The 20,184-nt window shown below is 49.9% G+C and overlaps 1 protein-coding gene across 2 annotated transcripts; it reads right to left on the bottom strand.

Annotated features, from left to right (window-relative positions):
* Positions 1-58: 58 nt before the first annotated feature.
* On the bottom strand, positions 59-20,159 carry PRPF8 (pre-mRNA processing factor 8). Of its 2 annotated transcripts, none has more exons than XM_083806538.1 (43): positions 20,044-20,159; positions 19,801-19,910; positions 19,555-19,723; positions 18,741-18,905; positions 18,421-18,639; positions 17,611-17,823; positions 17,209-17,334; positions 17,025-17,130; positions 15,875-16,065; positions 15,565-15,684; positions 15,305-15,494; positions 14,871-14,990; positions 14,408-14,542; positions 14,167-14,296; positions 13,582-13,778; positions 13,263-13,469; positions 13,012-13,175; positions 12,529-12,655; positions 12,213-12,405; positions 11,698-11,885; positions 11,246-11,484; positions 10,558-10,704; positions 10,087-10,297; positions 9,639-9,755; positions 9,304-9,551; positions 8,931-9,110; positions 8,315-8,450; positions 7,902-8,071; positions 7,470-7,599; positions 7,127-7,273; positions 6,741-6,901; positions 5,923-6,114; positions 5,089-5,326; positions 4,719-4,847; positions 4,014-4,127; positions 3,697-3,870; positions 3,256-3,449; positions 2,665-2,904; positions 2,440-2,581; positions 1,946-2,086; positions 1,477-1,616; positions 1,071-1,273; positions 59-379 (listed from the first exon to the last, which is right to left on the bottom strand). In XM_083806538.1, the coding sequence occupies exons 2-43, from the start codon at positions 19,898-19,900 to the stop codon at positions 225-227; spliced, it is 7,008 nt and encodes a 2,335-aa protein (XP_083662664.1). In that variant the 5' UTR covers positions 19,901-19,910; positions 20,044-20,159; the 3' UTR covers positions 59-224. The 2 variants fall into 2 exon arrangements, with proteins under 2 accessions (XP_083662664.1, XP_083662665.1); XM_083806539.1 differs by lacking the exon at positions 20,044-20,159 and adding an exon at positions 19,999-20,019 and having other exon boundaries at positions 19,801-19,965.
* Positions 20,160-20,184: the final 25 nt, after the last annotated feature.

Genomic DNA, 20,184 nt, shown 5'->3' with positions numbered 1-20,184 from the left:
CCCGCGCTCGCTCCGCCCCGTCCCGCCCCGTCCGGGGCCGCCCTAGCGAGGCGTTCACCTTGGTTAAAAAAAAAAAAAGGATTTATTAAAGCCACTCTACAGACGGTACAACCACCGAGACATCGCGTGCGGGGTAGACGGGGGACGAGGGAGGTGTGAGCACGGGAAAAGCAGGGAGAGGCTGTTGAATATCAACAGTACTAAGAGTGCCGGGGGGAGCAGGGCTAGGCGTAGAGGTCCTCCCGGTCGGCGGAGTAAACCTCCCCCTCCTGCAGCAGGGCGAAGTTGAGGAAGTGAGAGGGGCGATGGACTTCGTGGTAAAACTCCTTGGGGTTGGCGAGCTGCAGCTCGTACTTCATGTTGGGGTCGTGGCGAACACCTGGAAGAGAGAGTCGCAGCTGAGCCAGCGCCTCTGCCTTCAGCTCCCACCCGTACCCCTCTGAAAGCCCTTCCTGCCTTCCCCCATCAATCAGGAGCTTAACGAAGCCCTATGCCCTCCCAAGAGGATTCTTAAGCAGAGAATGGAAGAAGTTTAAAATCCACAAGTCTCCACACTGTGTGTTCCATGGCTCCCTCCCCCAGAGACTTAAAATGCCCCCCCCAGTACTTTCCTGTAGAATAAGTCGAGCATGTTGTCTGCCAGTCTCCTCATTTCCTGACCCCTTCTGCAGCTACGGTTCCCCAAGCTCATGTCCTCCTACCAGGGCCCCCTGCTACCCCCCCCGCTGGGCACAGCTTCCCTCTCCCATCATCATCTCTTCTGCCTGACAGATATTAATTATTCAGTGGCAATACACCAGACACTACAGTCCAGAAACACAAAATGGTCTCACGTCTGATTTCTCCCCCGCATCAGAGTTTGCTCTCTTGCTGCCTCAAATCATTAAGAACTGACATCCCTGCACTGGTACCAAGGAAAGGTCAGACCACAAAGCTAGTATCCCTGCCAGCTGCTCAGAGGAAGGTCAAGCTTCACAACATGTGAGGAATGCTTCCCTGAAGGAGCCATTTCCTTCTCCTCCCCAAGCTGTTCACGTTGCCTCCCTTCCTGTCCCCTTCCCGGGGCTCACCCATGAAGTTGTAGTTCCAGGACCCTTGCGCTGGAACCATGAAGAAGCCGAGGAAGCGGTCTGAGAGCAGCATCTGCACCCTCTCGTAGTGGGATGGCAGGTAGCCCTTGGGGTTGTTCCCTTTGTCTGTGTTCTGCCTGCCCCACTCGTAGCCGCTCGGGGTCAGTTTGTAGGCTGTCAGGGTGCAGGAGCCTGGCGTGAAACTGAAAGGAGAGCAGAGAGATGATGCAAGTCAGATTAATTTGGGACAGAGGGAAACGAGAAATGAGCAAATGCCCCCTTTCTGACGAATTTTTAGTTCGAGACTTCAGCAAGTTCCCAAGAGCTGCGCCCACAGGTCCCCTCAGCAGCCTGGCTTCTCTCTGCCCTGGCAGAGGGGACACACAGAAGCCCCGCTGCCTCTCACCTGCAGGTGATGATGATGGTCTTCTCCCCGTCCCAGGAGGGGTTGTCAGCCATGACCTTGGCATGGGTGGTGACATCCTGTGGTGACAGCTGCGGGGACTCATTTGGCTGGGTGTGAATCCACCCGAGAGGTTCCATTTCCTGGTAAAAAGAAAGTGAAAATCAGTTACTTTACAAAAAGAAACCGAAAGCCAGGAGAGAAGCAAAAGCTGTTTAAAAATAAGACAGCTTCAAGCACGGTACAAGGTACACGGGGACTAAAGGCTTCTCCCTTCCACCTTATCCCAGATCAGGCGGACTTCAGGCTGAGCCACTGAAGCCCCACATCCACAACAGAGCAAGGGCACCCTGCAGAGGCAACTGAGGCAAGTGCATCAGAGCTGAGCGTGGCAGCAAGACTCTCCCATCGCCTTAGGTCTCTGTTACGGAGACTGTGGTCTTCCACCATCCCCAGGAGCAGCTCAGCTCACCTTGAGATACTCGTGCTGCGGCAGCTGCCCCGGGAGATGCACGGTCTGGTGTGTTCCCCACTGGGGCACCATCACGATGCACCGAATCTCCTTCACTTGGGGGTTGTCAGGAGGGCTCACTCCGTACAGGTAACCGGCAATCTAGGAACACAAAAACCCGCTTTATGAGCCCAGAAGAGACCTCCCTGTAACCATGTAAGAGTCAGTGGGCCTGTCCTTAGGTCCTGTGGCCGGTATCTCTTGTTCAGCAGGTCCTCACTAGAAGGGAAGAGCGTAGTTTTGTTCTGTGCTGAGTTTCTCCCCAAGTGTGGCCACAGGGAGCCTTCAGGACCTGGCTAGAACTTAAATGCGCTCAGCCAATATCACCGGTGTCTACCTTCAGCCTAGAGACAGCAACAGGCTCCCAAGCCCTTCACCCTTGGAGCTGACTGCCCAGGACCGGTGCGTGACCCAGCAGCATGGAGAACCACTGCAACAGACTCCAGCACGCTCACCTGGGCCCGCAGATCTGAGATGCAGATGAATTTCTTCAACACGTTCTTGGGAAGAATGTACGTGTAGCCTGTTTCCTTTATATCGTCCGATGAAACGTAAATATGGTTCGTTCTCAGGTGGAGGTTGGCAGCTGAAATTGCTCTGTGAAGAGGAGACAATTATTACAGGGCGCACAGGTCCTTCCTGAGCACTCTGACCTTTTCCACTGCTGTCCGTCTTCCTACCTGACTCGCCACTCAGTCTTGGAGGAGAAAGTCTGGGTTTCGTAGTTGCTGGTTGTGGAGGTGATGATTTCGTCCCCATGTTTGTTAACGGTGCGGGTCTGCGTGGCTGTCAGTTGCGACTGCTCCTTGGTTTGCTTCTCAATTTCTGCAATCTGTTGCCTCTGCTGAGAGGGGGCAGAGATCTCCATGCCCAGGATAATGTCTCGGATCTCCGATTGTGTCAGGGAAGCAACATTCACACTGGAAAATAAAATTCACTCAAGTCAGGCACCTCAAAATACATGCCGGACCCTTCTCACCAAGGCACAAGCTTGGAACACACAGTCAGGGCACTACAAAAAATGAAATCACAACGTTTTAGACAAGAGGAAGGACCAAATCACACGATGCACAGGTCAGAAATCACAGATCAAGTATTTTTATCTGCCTTTCCAGAAAGAGGCTAATATAACCAATTTCCCCACGAATCTGACAGTTCATTGCCAAAAGCCTTTCAAAGTCTTCTATCTGCACAAGGAGTGCTCAGGCCACACAGTATTTAGAGCAGGAAGGAAAGGCTGACAGGATTACTGCAGCAGGACAGTGGCTTACTTGTTCTTCTTGCCATAGTCAGCAAGGATCAGATCTTTCAGCTGCACTTCCACCTTGATCCATTCCTCGTCTGTCAGGGTTGGCCAGATGTGGTGAGGCTCTGTTATGGTTGTCTTGTCTGGTTTCAGAATCACTTTGGCTCGATCATTATTCACATGTAGTGCCCGGAGAATCAGAATCAGGCGGGAGAATGCCTTAGAAAAGAAAAAAAGATGCAGCTAGTCAGAAAATGCACTGGTTTTTTTTTTCCCTTTCACACCACTCCTCTCTTCGGGCACACCGGCAATACATGAGAAGTGCCAGTGGAATCAATCTGAAGAAAAATCCACGCAGATCAAGAGCAAGTGCTCTTGAGAAAAGTACAGGGAAGGACTTCTGAAACCTCGGCTTTCGGTTTGTGTATCAGTGGCAAAGCAAAGTACAGACTATGCATGTCCTCACCGTGTAGGAAGAGATGGTTTTCAGCCAGTCATCATAGAGATTGAAGAGAACCATCTGGGGTTCAGTAGCCTTCAGGATGAGATCACCAAACTTCTCCACTTTCAGACAGGCCTGGAAAGGCAGCTGCAACTCTGAGCCTTTGATCACAATATTGGGGAAATCCAGCAAGTGCACCTGGAGTTTATTGAGAAGAGGAATTAACTCACAACCGTTGGAGAACACTGGTCCAGATTAAGACTTTCACGGGAACACAGAACTGTACTGCAACCTCCCAAAGATTTTACAATGTCCCCAAACAACAGCGTGCTCCTTGTTACCTCAAGTGGGTCCAACATGCCCTTTCGAGTCACTATGATCTGTTTAGGCTGCTCCTCCACGGGAAGCGATCGAATCAAGGCAGCCACTTCTTCAGCAGTCTTCCACTTGGCCAGCTATAAAAAGACAGCAGGGTTAGAAGAATATCTCCCTGCTAACAGCAAAGTTTCCATACTTCTGAGAATGAGAGAGGCTCAAACCAAATCCTAAAAATACATCAGAAATGTATGGCTTGTTTCAGATCAGTGACAAGGCCGAGCATTTCCCTCTCACCGATCACAGAGGGCAGTTCCCATTCCTGAAGCTCATTTACTTCTGACTGGCTGAGAAAAAACAGCTGATTACACCACCTCCCTGGCTTCACAACCTCAGTGTCTTTTTGCTGCACTGGATGTTCGTCCAAGAGCAATGTGATTTGCTGTAACAGTCAGCACAGCGCTGTTTCTCAAGTCCTGCTGGTCGACATAGGCTCTTTACACCCCAGAGCCTCAAAAACCTTGCAACATCAACGCCTGCATTCTTACTACTTTATCCCATGCAAACGCTTGCCAGAGCACAGGTTACACACTGGCAGTTGGAGCTCCAAAGCTGTTGAGTGGCAGGAAGCTAAACACCCTCATGATGCTTTCTACTCAACTGCATATTCCAAGAAACCAGAGCCCAGCCGTGCCTCACTGCCCAAAGCACAAAAAGCAGACAGGCCCCACCTGTCCGAGACGTTTCTGTCCTGCCCACACAGATGTATGGATGATCTTCAGGAAGAGCTGTCCGGTCCTGGGATTGAAGATGAAAATGGCTCCGTTGATGGGTTTTGTGGTCAAATTCCCTTCAAAAGTCTGAGGAAGCAAGTGAAAGTAGAGTGAGATGAACGCAGCCTATCCACACGCTTACACAACAACTGACTCGCCACATGCTTTGAGCAAGAACTGTACTGGAAACTCAAGAGCTGCTCTGTGCACACTGCAAAAAAAATGGGTCCATCCTAGTTTTCCATCATGCATGCCTCCACAATCATCCCCAGCAAAGGACATTTACGGTCCTTGTTCCTTCCCCCTGAAGGTGCACCCCTGGCCTCACCTTGTGAATGGTCACTCTGTACACGTTGGTGTCGTCCACAAACCAGATGATCTGGTTGGAGAAGAGCTCTCCATAGTTCTGAGAGGAAAGGTATGGTTCTGTGGGCTCAGATGAGTACAGCTGCAACCCCTTGCGGATTCGCTCTCTCAACACATACAGCGCAGGATTTGCCTTCATAATTTTGGCCATAGCCTGCTGGATCAGAGGTTTGCTCCCAGGGAACCAGTTCCCGTAAGCACTGAAGAGGAAAACAGACAAACAGTTGTTGCCGCCAGCTCTAAGGTGAAGCAACAACAGCTATGCACAAGTCTTGCCGTGCAGCAACCAGGCACCTTTCTGCAGGCTGATTACTAACTTCTCTTGTGACGTCCTTGGAGCTGTTCACCTATAGCATTTCCCTACACTTCCTCTCAGCGGGAAGCCAGAGCACGCACACGTTGCAGTCCCAGAAAAGCTGCATCTTCTCTAATTGGCCCACTGGAGAAGTCTGCTTTAGGTGACATACAGCCCTAGTTCCCCCCCCAGGGAAGAACAGTTGCCCCCTTTAGCAGACAGCTTTTAAACAAGGCCGGTCCCTGAACTCCAGCAGGAGTCTGGCAGAGATCCCCTAAGAAAACAACCCATTAGTGAACTGGGAGGACTGAACCATTGTTACAGCAGACATCAGGCAACCTGACGGAGCTGCCTAGGTGCCTCATCCCATTCAGTGCGTACCTCCAGCTTCTGCCTCCTTCCCTCACACTATTGCCTGGACTGCAGCCCAGTTCAGAGTCGCACTAAGACCCATCCAGGAACTACCAATTACAGTTAAAATGCAGACGGTGCAGATCTTACCTGTGCAAGTTATAGGCCAGATCGATGGCAATGAGCACACCTGTGGGAGATGGATAGATACTCATGTTGTCTGTAGTGTAGTCCAGGAACTTGGCTCTTGCGTAGCGCTCAATATCATGGGAATCGTAATCTCCCCAGCGCAGCTGGATATCAATCCAGTACTTCTGAGTGGTGGTGCTGTCCATCACATCTCTAAGGAGAAAGCAAGCCAGAATAATTTATCTGGCACAAAACTCTCAGGCAGTTGCTGCATATCTCTTTGGCAGAGAGTAACTGCTACCAAATCTGATCACTGAAGCCAGCTGCTATCTGCATACGTTCCTGAAAACAAGGTTTCCACTACTCTCTTCACACAGCATCTGAATGCAGAAGCTGTTAATAATGCTACACGGCTACTCATCTACTGCACAACGAGCATCATCTACCCCAGGGAATGTCTGCTGAGGATTCAATTAAGCGAATACAGCACTGATGCAGATAAGTGTCATTTTACTCCACGCTGTGGTCCCAGGATGACACTGTTCCCCAGAGTTTCCTGAAGAACTATTCAGAGCTCCTGAGCTTGGGCTCATGGTAAAGGGCACACGGAAGAGGGAAGAGCAACAGGGATGCTCTTCATGTTTTCCAGAAGGCGGTGCTAGAGGTGCACCAACCATCCACACAAACTAGCCCTGCACTTTGCCAGGTGTGATTGTGTCCTCCTGGGTCCCCAAAGAAAACCAAAGGTGCCCAAGAGAGAGGGCCTTTAGCTCAGGACGACAGCCTCAGCAGCTCTTCTCTGCAGCTAGATCGAGGTCGAGATAAAGGGAAGCACTTACTTGGAATCCGCAAGCAATGACGGACGTGACACATTCCACTTATAGGAAGCAAAGAGAAGGATATCTGCACATGAGGAATTCATCTTGTACGACTTCCTGGGATGGATTGTCTCTTTCTGCACTGTCTCAATCTCCAGAGCATCCAGCTCTTGATCAAACACCTGTGGAAAAGGCAGTCAAAGGTGAGTTGTGTTCAAGCAGTCTAGCTAAAAGAGTCTATCCTCAGCATGGACCTAGGCAGATGCCCAGGAAAATCTAGGTTTCCTCCACTTCTCTATCGAATTGCAGGAGGAGTAGCCTTCCTACTGTTGTGAGCAGGAGGCTGTTGGTACACAAGGAGCATGTCTGCACCACACAGAAACAAACCTAGTTAACATTCTGCTCACCTGACACAAATCCATTACAATGCTCTCATGGATCTTTTGCCACAAGTGAGCTCGGAAAATCTGAATGAGAGAAATCTTCAGCGTGGGGATCTTGCCATGCATAAAGATACCTGTCAAATCCAGCTGCACCTGAAACCCAACATACACCTGCAAAGGAAAAACAGCTGTGAGAACAGGCAACGGCACAACTGGTCAAGTTTAGAAAACGGAATTGCTCCTGTTGAGGAGGCTTACATCTACAGTTCATCTGCAAGAGGAGTTCTGAAGGATTAGTTAACTGCTATTAGTAGTTAACTGCTCTCAACTCAGCAGAAGTTTCTACAGGCAAGCTCCAGATACTTACATTGGCTCTGTTAATGGTAGGAGACCACCACAGAGTGAATCTTCTGTTTGGAATTTGATTCAAACCGGATCTCTGGGCATTTGTCAGCTTCTTCCACTTCATGGACTCCTCAAAGCCACTGGCCTTCTCCCTAGAAATGACAATCAATCGCGTCATCACAGCTGACTGCCACGTACCACATATAATAGAGGCAAGGAACAAGCACACCAGGAGTGAGAAAGACTGCTCCAGGGAAATAAATTTCTGTGGATTCACATGTGAAAATTCAGTTACAGCACAATTCCGGGTACCCTCACAACTGAGCTATACAATGCACTTCTGGAAAACAGATCGTTCTCACAGCAGAATCAGTACAGCTTGAGCCAAGAACTCCTCCTGGTGCACCACTAAGCTCCAGTTTGCTCGACAAGGCCAGATCAAGGTTTCCCTTACCAGAACAGACCCTCCCACGTGGGGAAGTAAGTGCCCTTGAAGAGTGTGTGCTCCAGGATGCCCTCCACTCCACCAAGTGCCTGGATCATATCCGTGCGGTAGTTGTTCAGGTTCCAGAGCTTCCCGTCGTGGCGCTGATGTGTCCACCAGAACGGATTCTGTTTCAGGACCTGTGAACAACAGCCCGCAAGTGAGCAGCTTTGTACTGAGATCACTTAACCGTGCTGTGTTAATTTTAGGAACCAAGATGATGATGCCAGCTAACAAGTAAAAAACCTTATATACTCTGTCCTGTAAGACACAGCTCATTTACAAGATGAGTTTAGTCAGTACTAGTGGGCAATGCAGACTGGGCAGAATCTAAGATGAAGTCTGAATGTCACAGTCAGCCAGGGAAATTTCCCTGTCAATACCTGATACTGTTTGAAGTCAGTCCTGACCCTCCATCCTTTATCGTACGCTAGGGTGTGCCGGTCCTTCTGGAAAAGCGTGTTTATACGAGGAATCCCCCTGTCCCATGAGTCCTCCAGATCCTCCAGCGTCAGACGCCTGAAGAAAAAAAAGCCCCCACGCTTTGTTACCTCTCCCTTTTATGACAACGCATTAATGAATATTTCAGTTGATGAGATCACAGAAATGATACAGACCTCAGGGCTCTGGCAGGAGGTTCTAAAATGCCAAGCACTCAGAGGCTCAAAGCGTCCACAGCTTTCACTATGAACAGGCTGATGTCAAACAGCCGAAAGGAAAAGCTTGCCCTTGTAAGTGAGCAGAACTAGCTGTGCAAATGGGTCTGATGTCAGCTTTTCCTGGCACCATCTGGCGTATCATTTATCTTAAACTGTGCCATGGGTGTACTATCTGTTTGCAGAGCCCATGCCTCCTCCAGAGGTAAGACTGCAGCTCTGCAGGCAGCCTGTAACATATATCACAGACCCAGCAAGGTCTGCAGAACCCTGAGACAGTACCAGACCTCACACCGCTGCCTGCTCCTGCCCAGCTGAGACGTGATTGCACACGGAAACGTACCTGTTCTGGGCTATAGCCTCCTGTCGCTTGAGGGCATATTCTGCCCATACTCTCTGAGAGTCGATGAATTCACTCTCCCATGGCTGGATGTAACGGTACAAATTTGGGATGAGCTGGTCCTCCTCATGACTCATTCCTGAGCGGAAGTGAGTAATGCCAACGTCTGTCTGCTTGGACCACCTGGAGCAAAGAGGCAGAAGAGTGAGGGGGGAGCAATGGGACATCGCAAGTCACGTTGCCATGACCTACTGTAAAGGCAACCTCTCTCTTTAACAAGTCACACTTTAGCATTCTCAGATATTTTTATGGCAAAGAATTATTCAACAGAACACGCAAACCATGTGGGTGTTTAGGACAGGGCAGCACAACTCACCTCAGGTCAGACTGTGGGATGAGAACGTGGCCCATGGAGAGCATGCCCAGCCCTCCCAGCTCTTTAGGGGTGTAAAACACCACCGGTGGAAAACGGCTAGGCATCTTGGAATTCAGACCAATTTTGATTCGAGTCTGGATTTTGTTCTCACACTTCACCAGCAAATCAAGCAGCTCCTGAGTATTTACAACAGCTTCCCGGAAATACGTCATCAGGCCAATCAGAGCCGTGTTCCACTTGTTGACAATCTAGGAAGGAAAACAAGGGATCGGTTCTCAGCCTGTCCCCCAAGCATCTGCAAGAAATCTCTCTTACACAACTTTCTCCCACCTTACCTTAGTGAAGGTTGTAGAGCCAGAGGCCATGAGGATCTGCCTCACTCTGTTGTGAAACCTCTGCATGGACTCATCGTCCACACGCAGGAAGCACTGGGCTGTGCGCTCCTTGGTGACCTGCAAGAGCACAGGGCTGTCAGTTCCTTCCCGGGAGCCCTCCGTCCAGTACAGACAAGGTAAGCAGTAAGGTGAGCTTTTGCCATCAGGGGTTTATGGAACATGGAAGGCAACACGCTGAACAGAACCTCTACAGTTTTGGATCCCCCCTCATCCCCGACCAAGAATTCCCCATCCCTCACTGCGTTCATTTTAGCTCTACCTGCCAGTGGTCCCAGGAACACAGCTGGCAACTGCGTGCTGCCAGGCATCCCCCCCAGCAGGTGTAAGCCCTGCTCTGATGCCAGGGGTCCCAGCAGGGCCTCCTCTCCCAGCCTAACTCTCACTCTACCTCATTCTGCAGGTTCCAGACACCGTCCTTGTGGGTGAACTCCTCGTAGCTGGTGCGACATTTGGGCAAAATACGGCACTCAAAACCACACATGTTAAACAACAAATTGGGGTTATCCTTGCTGTAAACGGAGACGAAGCTGTTCTCCCATTGTACTGTGGTGACTGATCGAGGCAGGCGGTTCTTGATATCCCAGAACACAGCACGACCCCTGAAAAACAAGGCACACACAGTGAGGCCAGGCTGTTTGTTACCACGGTGAAATACAAACTGGGCAAGTTTTCAGGGCTTTCTTAGCACCACAGTCTCTCACATCCATCATCCACTGTCAGAATTATGGCACAAACCTCCTCATTTCATCTTACTTTTTTTTTTTCCCGAGCACCTGCCTGCTGGGCTTCAACACTTATTTATCACAGCTAATTTCCCCACCACCCCGCTCCTTGTTTTTTTCCAGGTTGCAGCACTTACAGGTTGACGTCATGTTTCATGAGGCGCATCCGAGCATCCCGGGGCCAGCACTTCTTGTTGTTGTAGCCTACAATGTTCTCGTTGTTGGGATCTGGATGCTCTGTCAGGTAGCGCTGAATCAAGTCTCTTGCCTCATCTGCTGTAAACCTGGAAACGCACAGAAGAGGAACTGGAGTTATACGACCATCATGTCACACCACCAGTCTGCCCACAAAGATAAGGACCTGCTTATGGACAAGCTGATTGCTGTAGCATGTCTGAAGCTAACTATCAAATTCCTGCATCTTCCCACCGAAAGGGACTTCAGTTTCGTTAGCACAGACCAACCCTTGACTGGGTTATCTTTCCATGAACAGACATAAAACGTTACATCCACTTGCTAGGAAGCCCCAAGAGGCTTATTTAGCAATGGAAAATGAATTTGACTTTTGATGCTGCTTTTCTGCTGGTTCAGTGAAGCTGTGGAAAAGCTCTCCTCTTAATATGGTGAACTGGGAAACCAAGAGGAGGCATTTGGACACCCAGTTTTTCTAGAAAATCTGTTAATTCAAGTATTCCCGATATTTCTTAGCAGAGGGGAAAAAAAGCCTGGAGTAGAAGCATACTAATTCCTGCTTTCACAACATCCGCTGCAAGACGCCTGAGCAAAAGTTAAGCAGAGCAAGGCAGGGCCCCAGCGAGCTCTCACCTGAAGAAGATGTGAATGCGGTCGATGTATCTGCAGAAAAGGCGGATGGGATGGGCCACCTCGGTTGCAATGTCTTGGAAGCTGAGGAAGTCATTTGGCATCTGGGGAGGCCCAGCCATTTCGCTGGCACGGTGCAGACCCAGCACCAGCAGGTCCATCACAAGCCCGTAATACTGGACAATGAAGGAAGCAAACTGCAGCCCACGAATAATCCCATAGGAGTTGGTGTGATTCATGTCCTGAGTAAAAGAAGGAAAAGTGTGAGAACCTGACTGGCACAATACACCAAAAACCTTCACGTGAGCAGCTGCTTTTCAGCAGGACCCAGTAGGGTTTCCTTACTCCCTCATCACTTCCTTCTCTGCCAAACCTTGTGCCCCCGCTCCTACCCATGGGTCTCAAACCTCTGAATTTTACAGTCCACACCCCCCTTTTCTGACAGTAATCATCACCTTGTAGTTGATCACCACGTTGTTTTTGGCTGTCATGTAGTCAGCGATGTTGTGATCAACAATGAGACGCAACAGCCTGTTGAGCAACGTCAGGTCAATCTTTTCATACATCTTCTCAAATCGAGATTCCAGCATGACATTGCATTCACCTTCACTTGTTTCCCAAACATCCTGCAGGTTATTAATGCCTGAGGAGACAAACAAGCATGTCACGTTAGCTGACAAGGCAGTTCTCGGAGTGCAGAAGCACCGTTCTGGGCATGGAAAGTCAGCATGTTTCCTGTAACACCTGATTTGCAGCCTCTGTTCCCTGCAGTCTATCCAGAAATTGAAACAGAAATACACAATCAACCACAAATGCTATGGTTAACCTACAAAATACAGCTTTTGAGCGTAATAACTAACTGTACTATTGTCTAAAAGTTGCAAATATGAAAACTTAGCAAGGGCATTCTTAAGCAGCAAGCTAACATTAACAAAACTCATTTTATCCTGGAATACAAGCCCTCACTAACCTTGGCACCACTTGTACACTAACAGTGGAGGAGGTTCGGTGTCAGCAGGTTTGATCCAAGGAGGGAAGAGTCTTCGCTTATCAGCCTCGTACCACAAGTACTGATCCAGATAAGCATCTGTGATTTTCTCCAAGGGCTCAACGTCATAAACAGGAACCAAGTGGCTGTAGAGATCCATGAACTCAATACCCACCTAAAAAAGAGAAGGCAAAGCTGAAGCCTGTATTTACAAAGAACACCTGTGAAGTCTCTAGGTGGTCTTGGTAGCACACAGCGTAAGTTTTTAGTATTCTCTGGCTTTGACCAGGACACTCACCTCCTTGAAGGCTCTCTGAGTTAAAAGGTGTCGTTTGATTCTGGACAGAGCTTCATGAGGATTATCATACGCCTGTTCAATCAAGCCCAACTCCTCCCTCTGCGACTGATTCAGGCGAGATTTCACACTGAAAGTGAGAAAGGACAGCTCAAATACCCAAGCACGAACAAACTAATGGCTGCTGCATTATATCAATGAAAGACAGTGTCAACCAAGTTGGTTATGACAAGATCTTTAATTCTTCACAATCCACACTCCCCAGCTGCCCAACAGCCCCCAGAAACACGGAATTGTTTTTCCCCACGTGGCAGAGTCATGAAGAACCCCCAGGCAGCCTTGGCAGTACCACAACCTCCAGCCTTTACCTGTCCATCAGGGTAAGTTTTACAGTCCAGGAATAATGGACAACAAAATACTTTCAGAAGCCCTTCCCAGTGCAGATGTCTGACCCTTGGCAGAAGGTAATCACTTCCCGACGCTTACCTGTAAGCTTCCTTCAGCCTCTCCAGAGCTAATATGAGCAACTTGGTGTCATGCTTGTAGGACAGAGGTGGGAATGGAATGGGTGAGAACCTCCTGCTTTCCAGCCAGTGCACTGTGGTTGTGTACACAGCAACAGCCTCTTCTGCTGTGATGTAAGGCCCATCCTGCACAACCACAACAACATTAGTCAGTGAAAGCCTGCCTATGGAAACAGCACAAATTTAAGCAACCTCAGGCAGGACAAAAAGTACCTTCAAGTAATTATGCTGTCGTTCCTGCTCAGCTTTCAAGTACAGTCTGGTCAGCCGGCCCAGATTCTTCTTACAGACAGTCTTGTCCACAGTGGCTCCCCGACGGATACGCTCTCTATTGTAGTGAGCTGTATTTGTCCACCAGTCAGCTTTTGCCTTCACGTACCTCAGGATCATGTTCTCAATAGGAGTGGGCAGCCCAGGAACCTGGGGAAGGACAGTAACATGAGGGAAGCAGGAGTGGGAACCTTCATAAGAGCAGTTCACCCTAAGAGGTGTTATAATTGAACTGAAAAGAAAGGCCAAGCGAGAGACTTACCTTCCAGGGGATATTGGCCTTCCAGCACCGCCAAGCCTCGCTCAGATGCTGCAGGATGGTTCTGGCTTTGTTCTGTTTGATCCCTTCTGGCATCATGTCCAGAATGTCATGCATAACGGCTGCCCTCAGCTCCAGGTCAAAGTGAGACTCCACGCGCTGCTTTGTGACCGTCTTTGCTACACCCTTTGAGTGACGGCCTGCAAAAAACAAAGTACCTCAGCAGTTCAGACATTAGAAGAGGGCGGTGCCCCTCTTCTTTGTATTAAAGGAGTGTCCTGCAGAGAGGTGCAGGGTATCTGAAGAAGTTTAACTGCCACAACGTTACTGATGAGTTTGGAATAATTGATCAGGGGCTACGGACCCCAGAGTGCTATGGATCAGAGAATTCCACTTCCATTTAGAATCTACTGTGGGGGCACTGGTCTTGTAAGAGCTCTAAGCAGGACAATAGCTGTTGGGACTGACACGGAACATGGACACAGATCACGACTTGAAACAGAAACCTTGAGTTTAAGCTAGCAAGTAAACAGTATTAATCTTTAGCAGACAATCCTCCCACATCCGAGATTTACAGGGTGTGCTGACCTTCAAACTGCCTGGCTAGCAGATTCCCCAGCCAGCGTTCCAGCAGTGGCGTGATGCCCCTCATGAAGAACAGCCACACTCTCCAGCCCGGAGCCCAGAAGCCACAGCCAGGACCTTTGCCCACAGGCCCCTGGAAGAAGAGAGGCACGGCAACAGCAGGTCATTTACGGACACTCCAGAATCCATCCCCTCTTGGTCAGTTTACTTGGGGTCACCACCTCGTTGGAAAAGTGGAACTTACTGTGTTAAACCTGTAGTAGATGAGATGTTTCAGGTCCTTGCACATGCGAATCTGCCTCATCAGTTTGTACTTGTATCTGTACATTCCTGTCAGCTGACCCACATGGGCAAAGATGTACTGCAAGCCGTCTGCCAACTGAAACACAAGGAGCACAGTCAGAGATAACAATCAACACTACACACATCGCCTCAAGAAGCCAGGCTTATTTCCCAGCTATGAGTAGAGTGTATCAGGCTGTGCAAAGCTCCTACCAGTCACTCATGGAATCATCAACTCTTATAAACTAGGCTAACAGCAGAATTCCGCACAATACCACATGCTTTCGTTGCTCCCCTCTACTTCCTAACACTGCAACGGTCATTTTGTGCATCCTATATAAGCACATTCAGATTTTCCGTTCCTTCTCTCAACTTCCTCTCACCACCTTTAAAAGGAAAGAAGGAAAAGAAAGAATCAAGCCTACCTGAAACGCATCCACGTTTCCCAGTCTGTATTGGACGTGGCTGTCCACCACCAGTTTAGTCAGCCGCAGAACCTCTCGGCACAGATGGAAAGCGTTACCGAAACGGGATTTCTTCCTTTCCTGGAAGAGAAAAGACAAAGATTCAGGACTTCATAGAATCACAGAATCTTCGAATATCCCGAGTTGGAAGAGACCTACAAGGATCACTGAATCCAGCTCCCAGCTCCACACAAGACCACCCAAAAAATCAGACTATGTCTGAGAACATTGTCCAAGTGCTTCTTGAACTCCAGCTAAGAGTCAAACAGCTCCAATTTGGTCAGTCCGTACAGCAACTGAACAACTGAGTCACTATGTTCACTATTACCACACCAGCTACTTAAAAATCTTCAGGAATACTTTACTCTTGAGTAGAATAGGACATAGGCTGATACCTTGGTGGTGAGGGTCTTCACTGGCTTCAGGTTGAAGTTGTAATCTAAGTGAAGGTAGTTCAGGTTCTTCCTGTGGATCAGCAGGTTCAGCATGTTGTAGCCCTGGCGACACACCTGCAGGCCTACTTCCACCCAGTCCAGCTTCGTTGACTGGAAGAACTTTGTAGCCTTGAAGGAGCGGAACAGGTACCTGGAGAGAGAAAGGACTATCATCAGCTGCGTCCCCTACAGCGGCTCCTCCTGAACAGGTCCTCGCTTACCTCTTCTTCTGGGCCTTGGGGGGCCTGTGCTTGAGCGCATTCAGAACATAGTACTTCAGTAGTTTCTGGTAGGAGACTCGCACTTTCACGGGCTGGCCTGCTGGGCAATGCTCACGATACCTAGGGATAAAACATATTTCAAATTTTCAGGTAACTCACATTCCTTGTAAAATGGTAAGTCTCCAGAAAGTCTCCTGAAATCTCCAGAAGCCAGCCACTCACCCACCACAGGATCTCTTTGTTTTATTTGAATTGTAACGTAATAACGTCACAAACATTAGGACACCCCTTCCCCCTGGGGAAAACTCACCAGTTTTTGACCAGTGGGATGTCAAGAGCTCTCCGAGTCCTCCCAGACCTCAAGTTGAAGGGCCGTGGGGCCCACAGCAGGGCAATGCCGTTGGCTGTGTTGTCTGTGTAGAGTGGAGTGTCCTTCAGGAAAGGTTCCACAAACTCTGGTAACTCAAACTCTTCGTCATCATCAGGCAATGGTTCCTGACTCTGAAATGCAGAGAACACACAACACACGTTTCCTAGCTGCTTCAGTTCATTTTTCCAAGTAAAAAACACTTTTGTTATCACAGAAGGCGTGTGACAATGCTGAGCAACAGAGAAGCAAAAAACACTCTACAAGGTTCCAACGGGGCTAGGAACTAAGTCATAGAATCACAGAATCATAGAATGGGTTGAAGGGACCTTAGAGATTGAGTTCCAACCCCCTGCCATGGGCAGGGACGCCACCCACTAGATCAGGTTGCTCAGGGCCTCATCTAACCTGGTCTTGAACACCTCCAGGGATGGGGCACTCACAGCCTCTCTGGTTGACCTGTTCCAGTGCCTCACCTCCCTCTGAGTGAAGAATTTCTTCCTAACCTCGAATCTAAGTCTCCCCTCTTTTAGTTTGAAACCATCCCCCCTTGGCCTGTCAGTATCTGATTGAGTAAGAAGTTGCTCTCCATCTTTTTTTAAGCCCCCTTTAAGTACTGAAAAGCCGCAATCAGGTCACCCCGGAGCCTTCTCTTCTGTAGGCTGAACAGCCCCAGCTCTCTCTGCCTTCCTTCACAGGAGAGGTGCTCCGGCCCCCTGATCATCTTCGTGGCCCTGAAGTCTGGCTACTGGACCCTGAGCTAGGTGTTACAGGGGTAAATTGAGGGAGATGTCAGCTCCATGAATGCTCCAAGAGCAACCGAAAAGATAAATAGCCTATCAGACAATACTAAAACAACACTGTTATTTAGGCGTTGAGCTTTGTCCTAGAGACCAAAGAAAACATCTTTGTGCAACTACAAAAAAGACAAACGGTAACTACATTTTCCTTTTCGGGAAAGAAAGGCTTGTGTTTTCTCCTGAAATATGTACGCATCTGTGCCAGTATCAGAAACAAGGTTATAAAAAGATGCTATAGCCCAAACACCTCCACACACACAGTTTATCAGAGGCTCGCTTGGGCAGCGACTCACCTTTACAGAATGTCTGTGTGAAATGGGGTTGATCAGGGGATCGAAGTAAAAAGCTGGGAGATCGGGATCTTCGGTTTTAATGAAAACAACGTTTGGAGTATGATACCTGCAACACACAACAAATTATCAGAGCGTCCCGACGGCTTCCTTCTCCTCTCCCCGCTCTAGAGACTGCTGCACTTACCAGGTCAGGTGGACGTGATGGGGCAGGTTATTGTACAGGTAAGGGAAAGCAATTTTATACTCCGTCCTGATGGGCTGCCTGATGATAATTTTGTTGATGTCATTAAATTCATTCCAGTCTTCATCCCTCAAATGAGAGGAAAAGAAATTGTCATACCGGCATTCAAGAAGACAGAAACACAAACATTTCTGACCGAAGACGCAGTATCTGCGCCTTTCCTTCAGCCTTCTCTTCATGCTACCAACCATTCAGTGTCTAAAGCAACAAGCACATCACAGGCAATGATAAACTGAGCAAACGCCCAGAATTAGCTCACCCAAGGCAAGGCATGTGGTAACAGATTAGCCCTCGTGACCCTTTCCCAGATAACGACTTATCTTTCCTCCAAAATCGAACACTTACTGCAGATTGATATCTCTGACGAGAGGCTCGAACTTGGGACCTCCAGGAATAGCCATGTTCAGTGCCTTGGAGGTGAAGAAGGCTTTCAGGTCAAACAAATAGAAATAGTTGTCATCCACCAGGTCGGTGAGTAGCTGATTGGCCAGCCGGTACAGCGTGGACATCATGGGCAGAGTGAACTGCCACCGCTGGTACGTGGAGCCATTGACATACCTGCAGAGGAACAGAACGGGACGCTCACTGTACAGCCAGAAGACAACTGGTCCCTTACCAAAGGACCAGAAATAACCTAACACCTTTCCCTGACTGCCATTTGCAGAAATCATTAAGGACAGCCAACTCCTGCCCCCTCCTAGACAGAAAGAGATGCTGCAGGATTGCTGAGGATCTTTACGGACTACAACTGTCCAGTTCCTCGCCTCAAACTGAAGCACCAACATCTGAAGTCATATTCAGGAGCCTCTCGTGAGTGTGCTCTTAGTAAACACCAACTAAAATCCCCCCTAGACAATCCAGGTTTCCATCTCAGGCACAGTGAGACACATCAGAGCTTTAGCAATTACCCGTGCAGCAACCTGCCTGGACAGAGAGGCTCTGTTTGCCCTCCCTGGAAGCTGAAGACCAAGGAATGGCTTTACAGTGGTCAGATTCCCCCTCCTATCCTTGAAGAAAGGCATTCTCTCCACGCCAACATCACACAGAGCCCAGTGTTGCACAAGCAAAGTTTATATACCAATAAATACAGGTAATTTATGTAGTGCATAATGTTTGTATCCCACTCCCAACCCCTCACTGGGTTGTGCTACGTACTTCCTGTTGTCTTTCAGTGGCTGGTGGTCGTAGAACCAGTCTAGCACAGGGGCATCTTCCTCTGGATCCAGCTCAAGCTGAATTGCTTCCAGGGGCTCCACATCCAGGATGTTATCGGCATAATCCAGAGGTGGCTCCTCGTCATCGAACGGGGGGAACCTCATCCTCTTGAAGTGACGCCTATCCCTCTTCTCTCGCCTCATCATAATCCACATCGACCTGGCAGAAACCAGAGGCCATTAGGCACTGCCTTTATTGGGGTTATCAGCGTGGGACTTTGCTCACAAGATCCCACCAGGGTTAAGGAAAAAAGCACTTACCCCCACTGGGCGATGTACACCGGCTCTATGACCCAGGGAATCTCATTCACAAAAGAGATGGCTCCTGTGATATGGTACAAGACTGGAACGTCTCTGATTTGCTCCCACGGCATGGGCATGTTCTCCAAGAGCTTCAGAACAGCATGAGGCATGTACTTCAAAGCACTGCAATCAGAAATCAAGGAAAATCATGGTTGGAAGAGATCCCACGAAAAACACCCATTTGTCTGCTGGAAGCCCCATTACTTGTACATCTACCAGTCCTGAAAACTACTCAGCTAACCTGCTCATAAAGGCCTCCAGTAAAATTACCACAAACTTCCCTTTCTATTTTTGCACTTCATTGATCACATCACCAGGAAGTTTTCTACTGGTTGCTTTCACAGAGATCGTTATATGTTAAAAACATCCTATCAAAAATATTTTTCACAGGAGTTTTTATGGGTAACCCTAAGCGCAACAGCTCACAATCTGCACGAGATGGTCCTCTGAACCCAAACGGAGAAGCACTCATGGTGTGTGCTAACCATCCAAAACCGAGCTGACTACTTCACGCTCCCCCCCCCAAGCCCCTTTTAGGATTCAGCACGGTATTTTTTCTCAAAAAAACAAAGCAACAACTTCCTTTGCTGATCCTCTTCCGTGCTGCCATCCTAGTGCAACTGCCTGGCCTGCCTTCCTCGTGCTGCCACGCTGCTTTCTGTGCACAACCGACACTGAGGGAAGGAGGGGGCTCTCCCTTCAGCAACCAGTGGGCACCCTTAGCACGGCAGCAGCTCCCGGTGCATCACTCGGGAGGGGGGCTGTCCCGTACCCCAGGTAGACGCGCTTGTCGTGGCGGAACTTCCTGTTGGTCATGTCGCCGTGGTCGCGGATGATCTTGCGGACGTGCTCGGGGGGCATGTCCTCCTTCTGCGCGTCCACGAAGCCGAATTTCCTCTTCTCGGCGTAGCGCTTGGCCTGCAGCTGCTGCCACTTGCGGGCTGCGGGGACGGAGAAACCCAGTACGGCGTCAGGCCGGGCCGGGCCCGCTCGGCAGGCCGCGGCCGGCCGTACCCACCTTTCTCCTGCAACTTCTCCTCAGACATGTAGTCGGGCAGCGGCGCCAGCGGGCTGGGCACCGGGGCGCAGGCCCCACGGTACGGGAAGACGGCGGCCATGGCGACGGACCTGCGGGGGGACGCACCACAGGCTCACGGCGGGGTCCCGGCCCCCTCACGGGCCCCCTCACGGGCCCTCTCCGGCCCCTCACGGGCCCTCTCCGGCCCCTCACGGCCCCCCCCGGTCCCCGGTCCCCCCTCACCGCTGCCCCGCGCTCCCCCCCCCCGCAATGGCGGCGCTGCCCCACCGCCGCCGCGCCTCCGAGTCCCGGATGTGGGCGGGGCGCGCGGCCCGGAGGTCTGTCCAATCGGCGCTGGCAAAGCCTGACGGACAGCAGCCGCAG

The sequence above is a fragment of the Anser anser genome (assembly GCF_964211835.1).
Source record: "Anser anser genome assembly, chromosome: 20".
Classification (NCBI taxonomy): domain Eukaryota; kingdom Metazoa; phylum Chordata; class Aves; order Anseriformes; family Anatidae; genus Anser; species Anser anser.
Note: the sequence above shows the minus strand (reverse complement) of the source record. Positions and strands in the feature narration are given on the sequence as shown.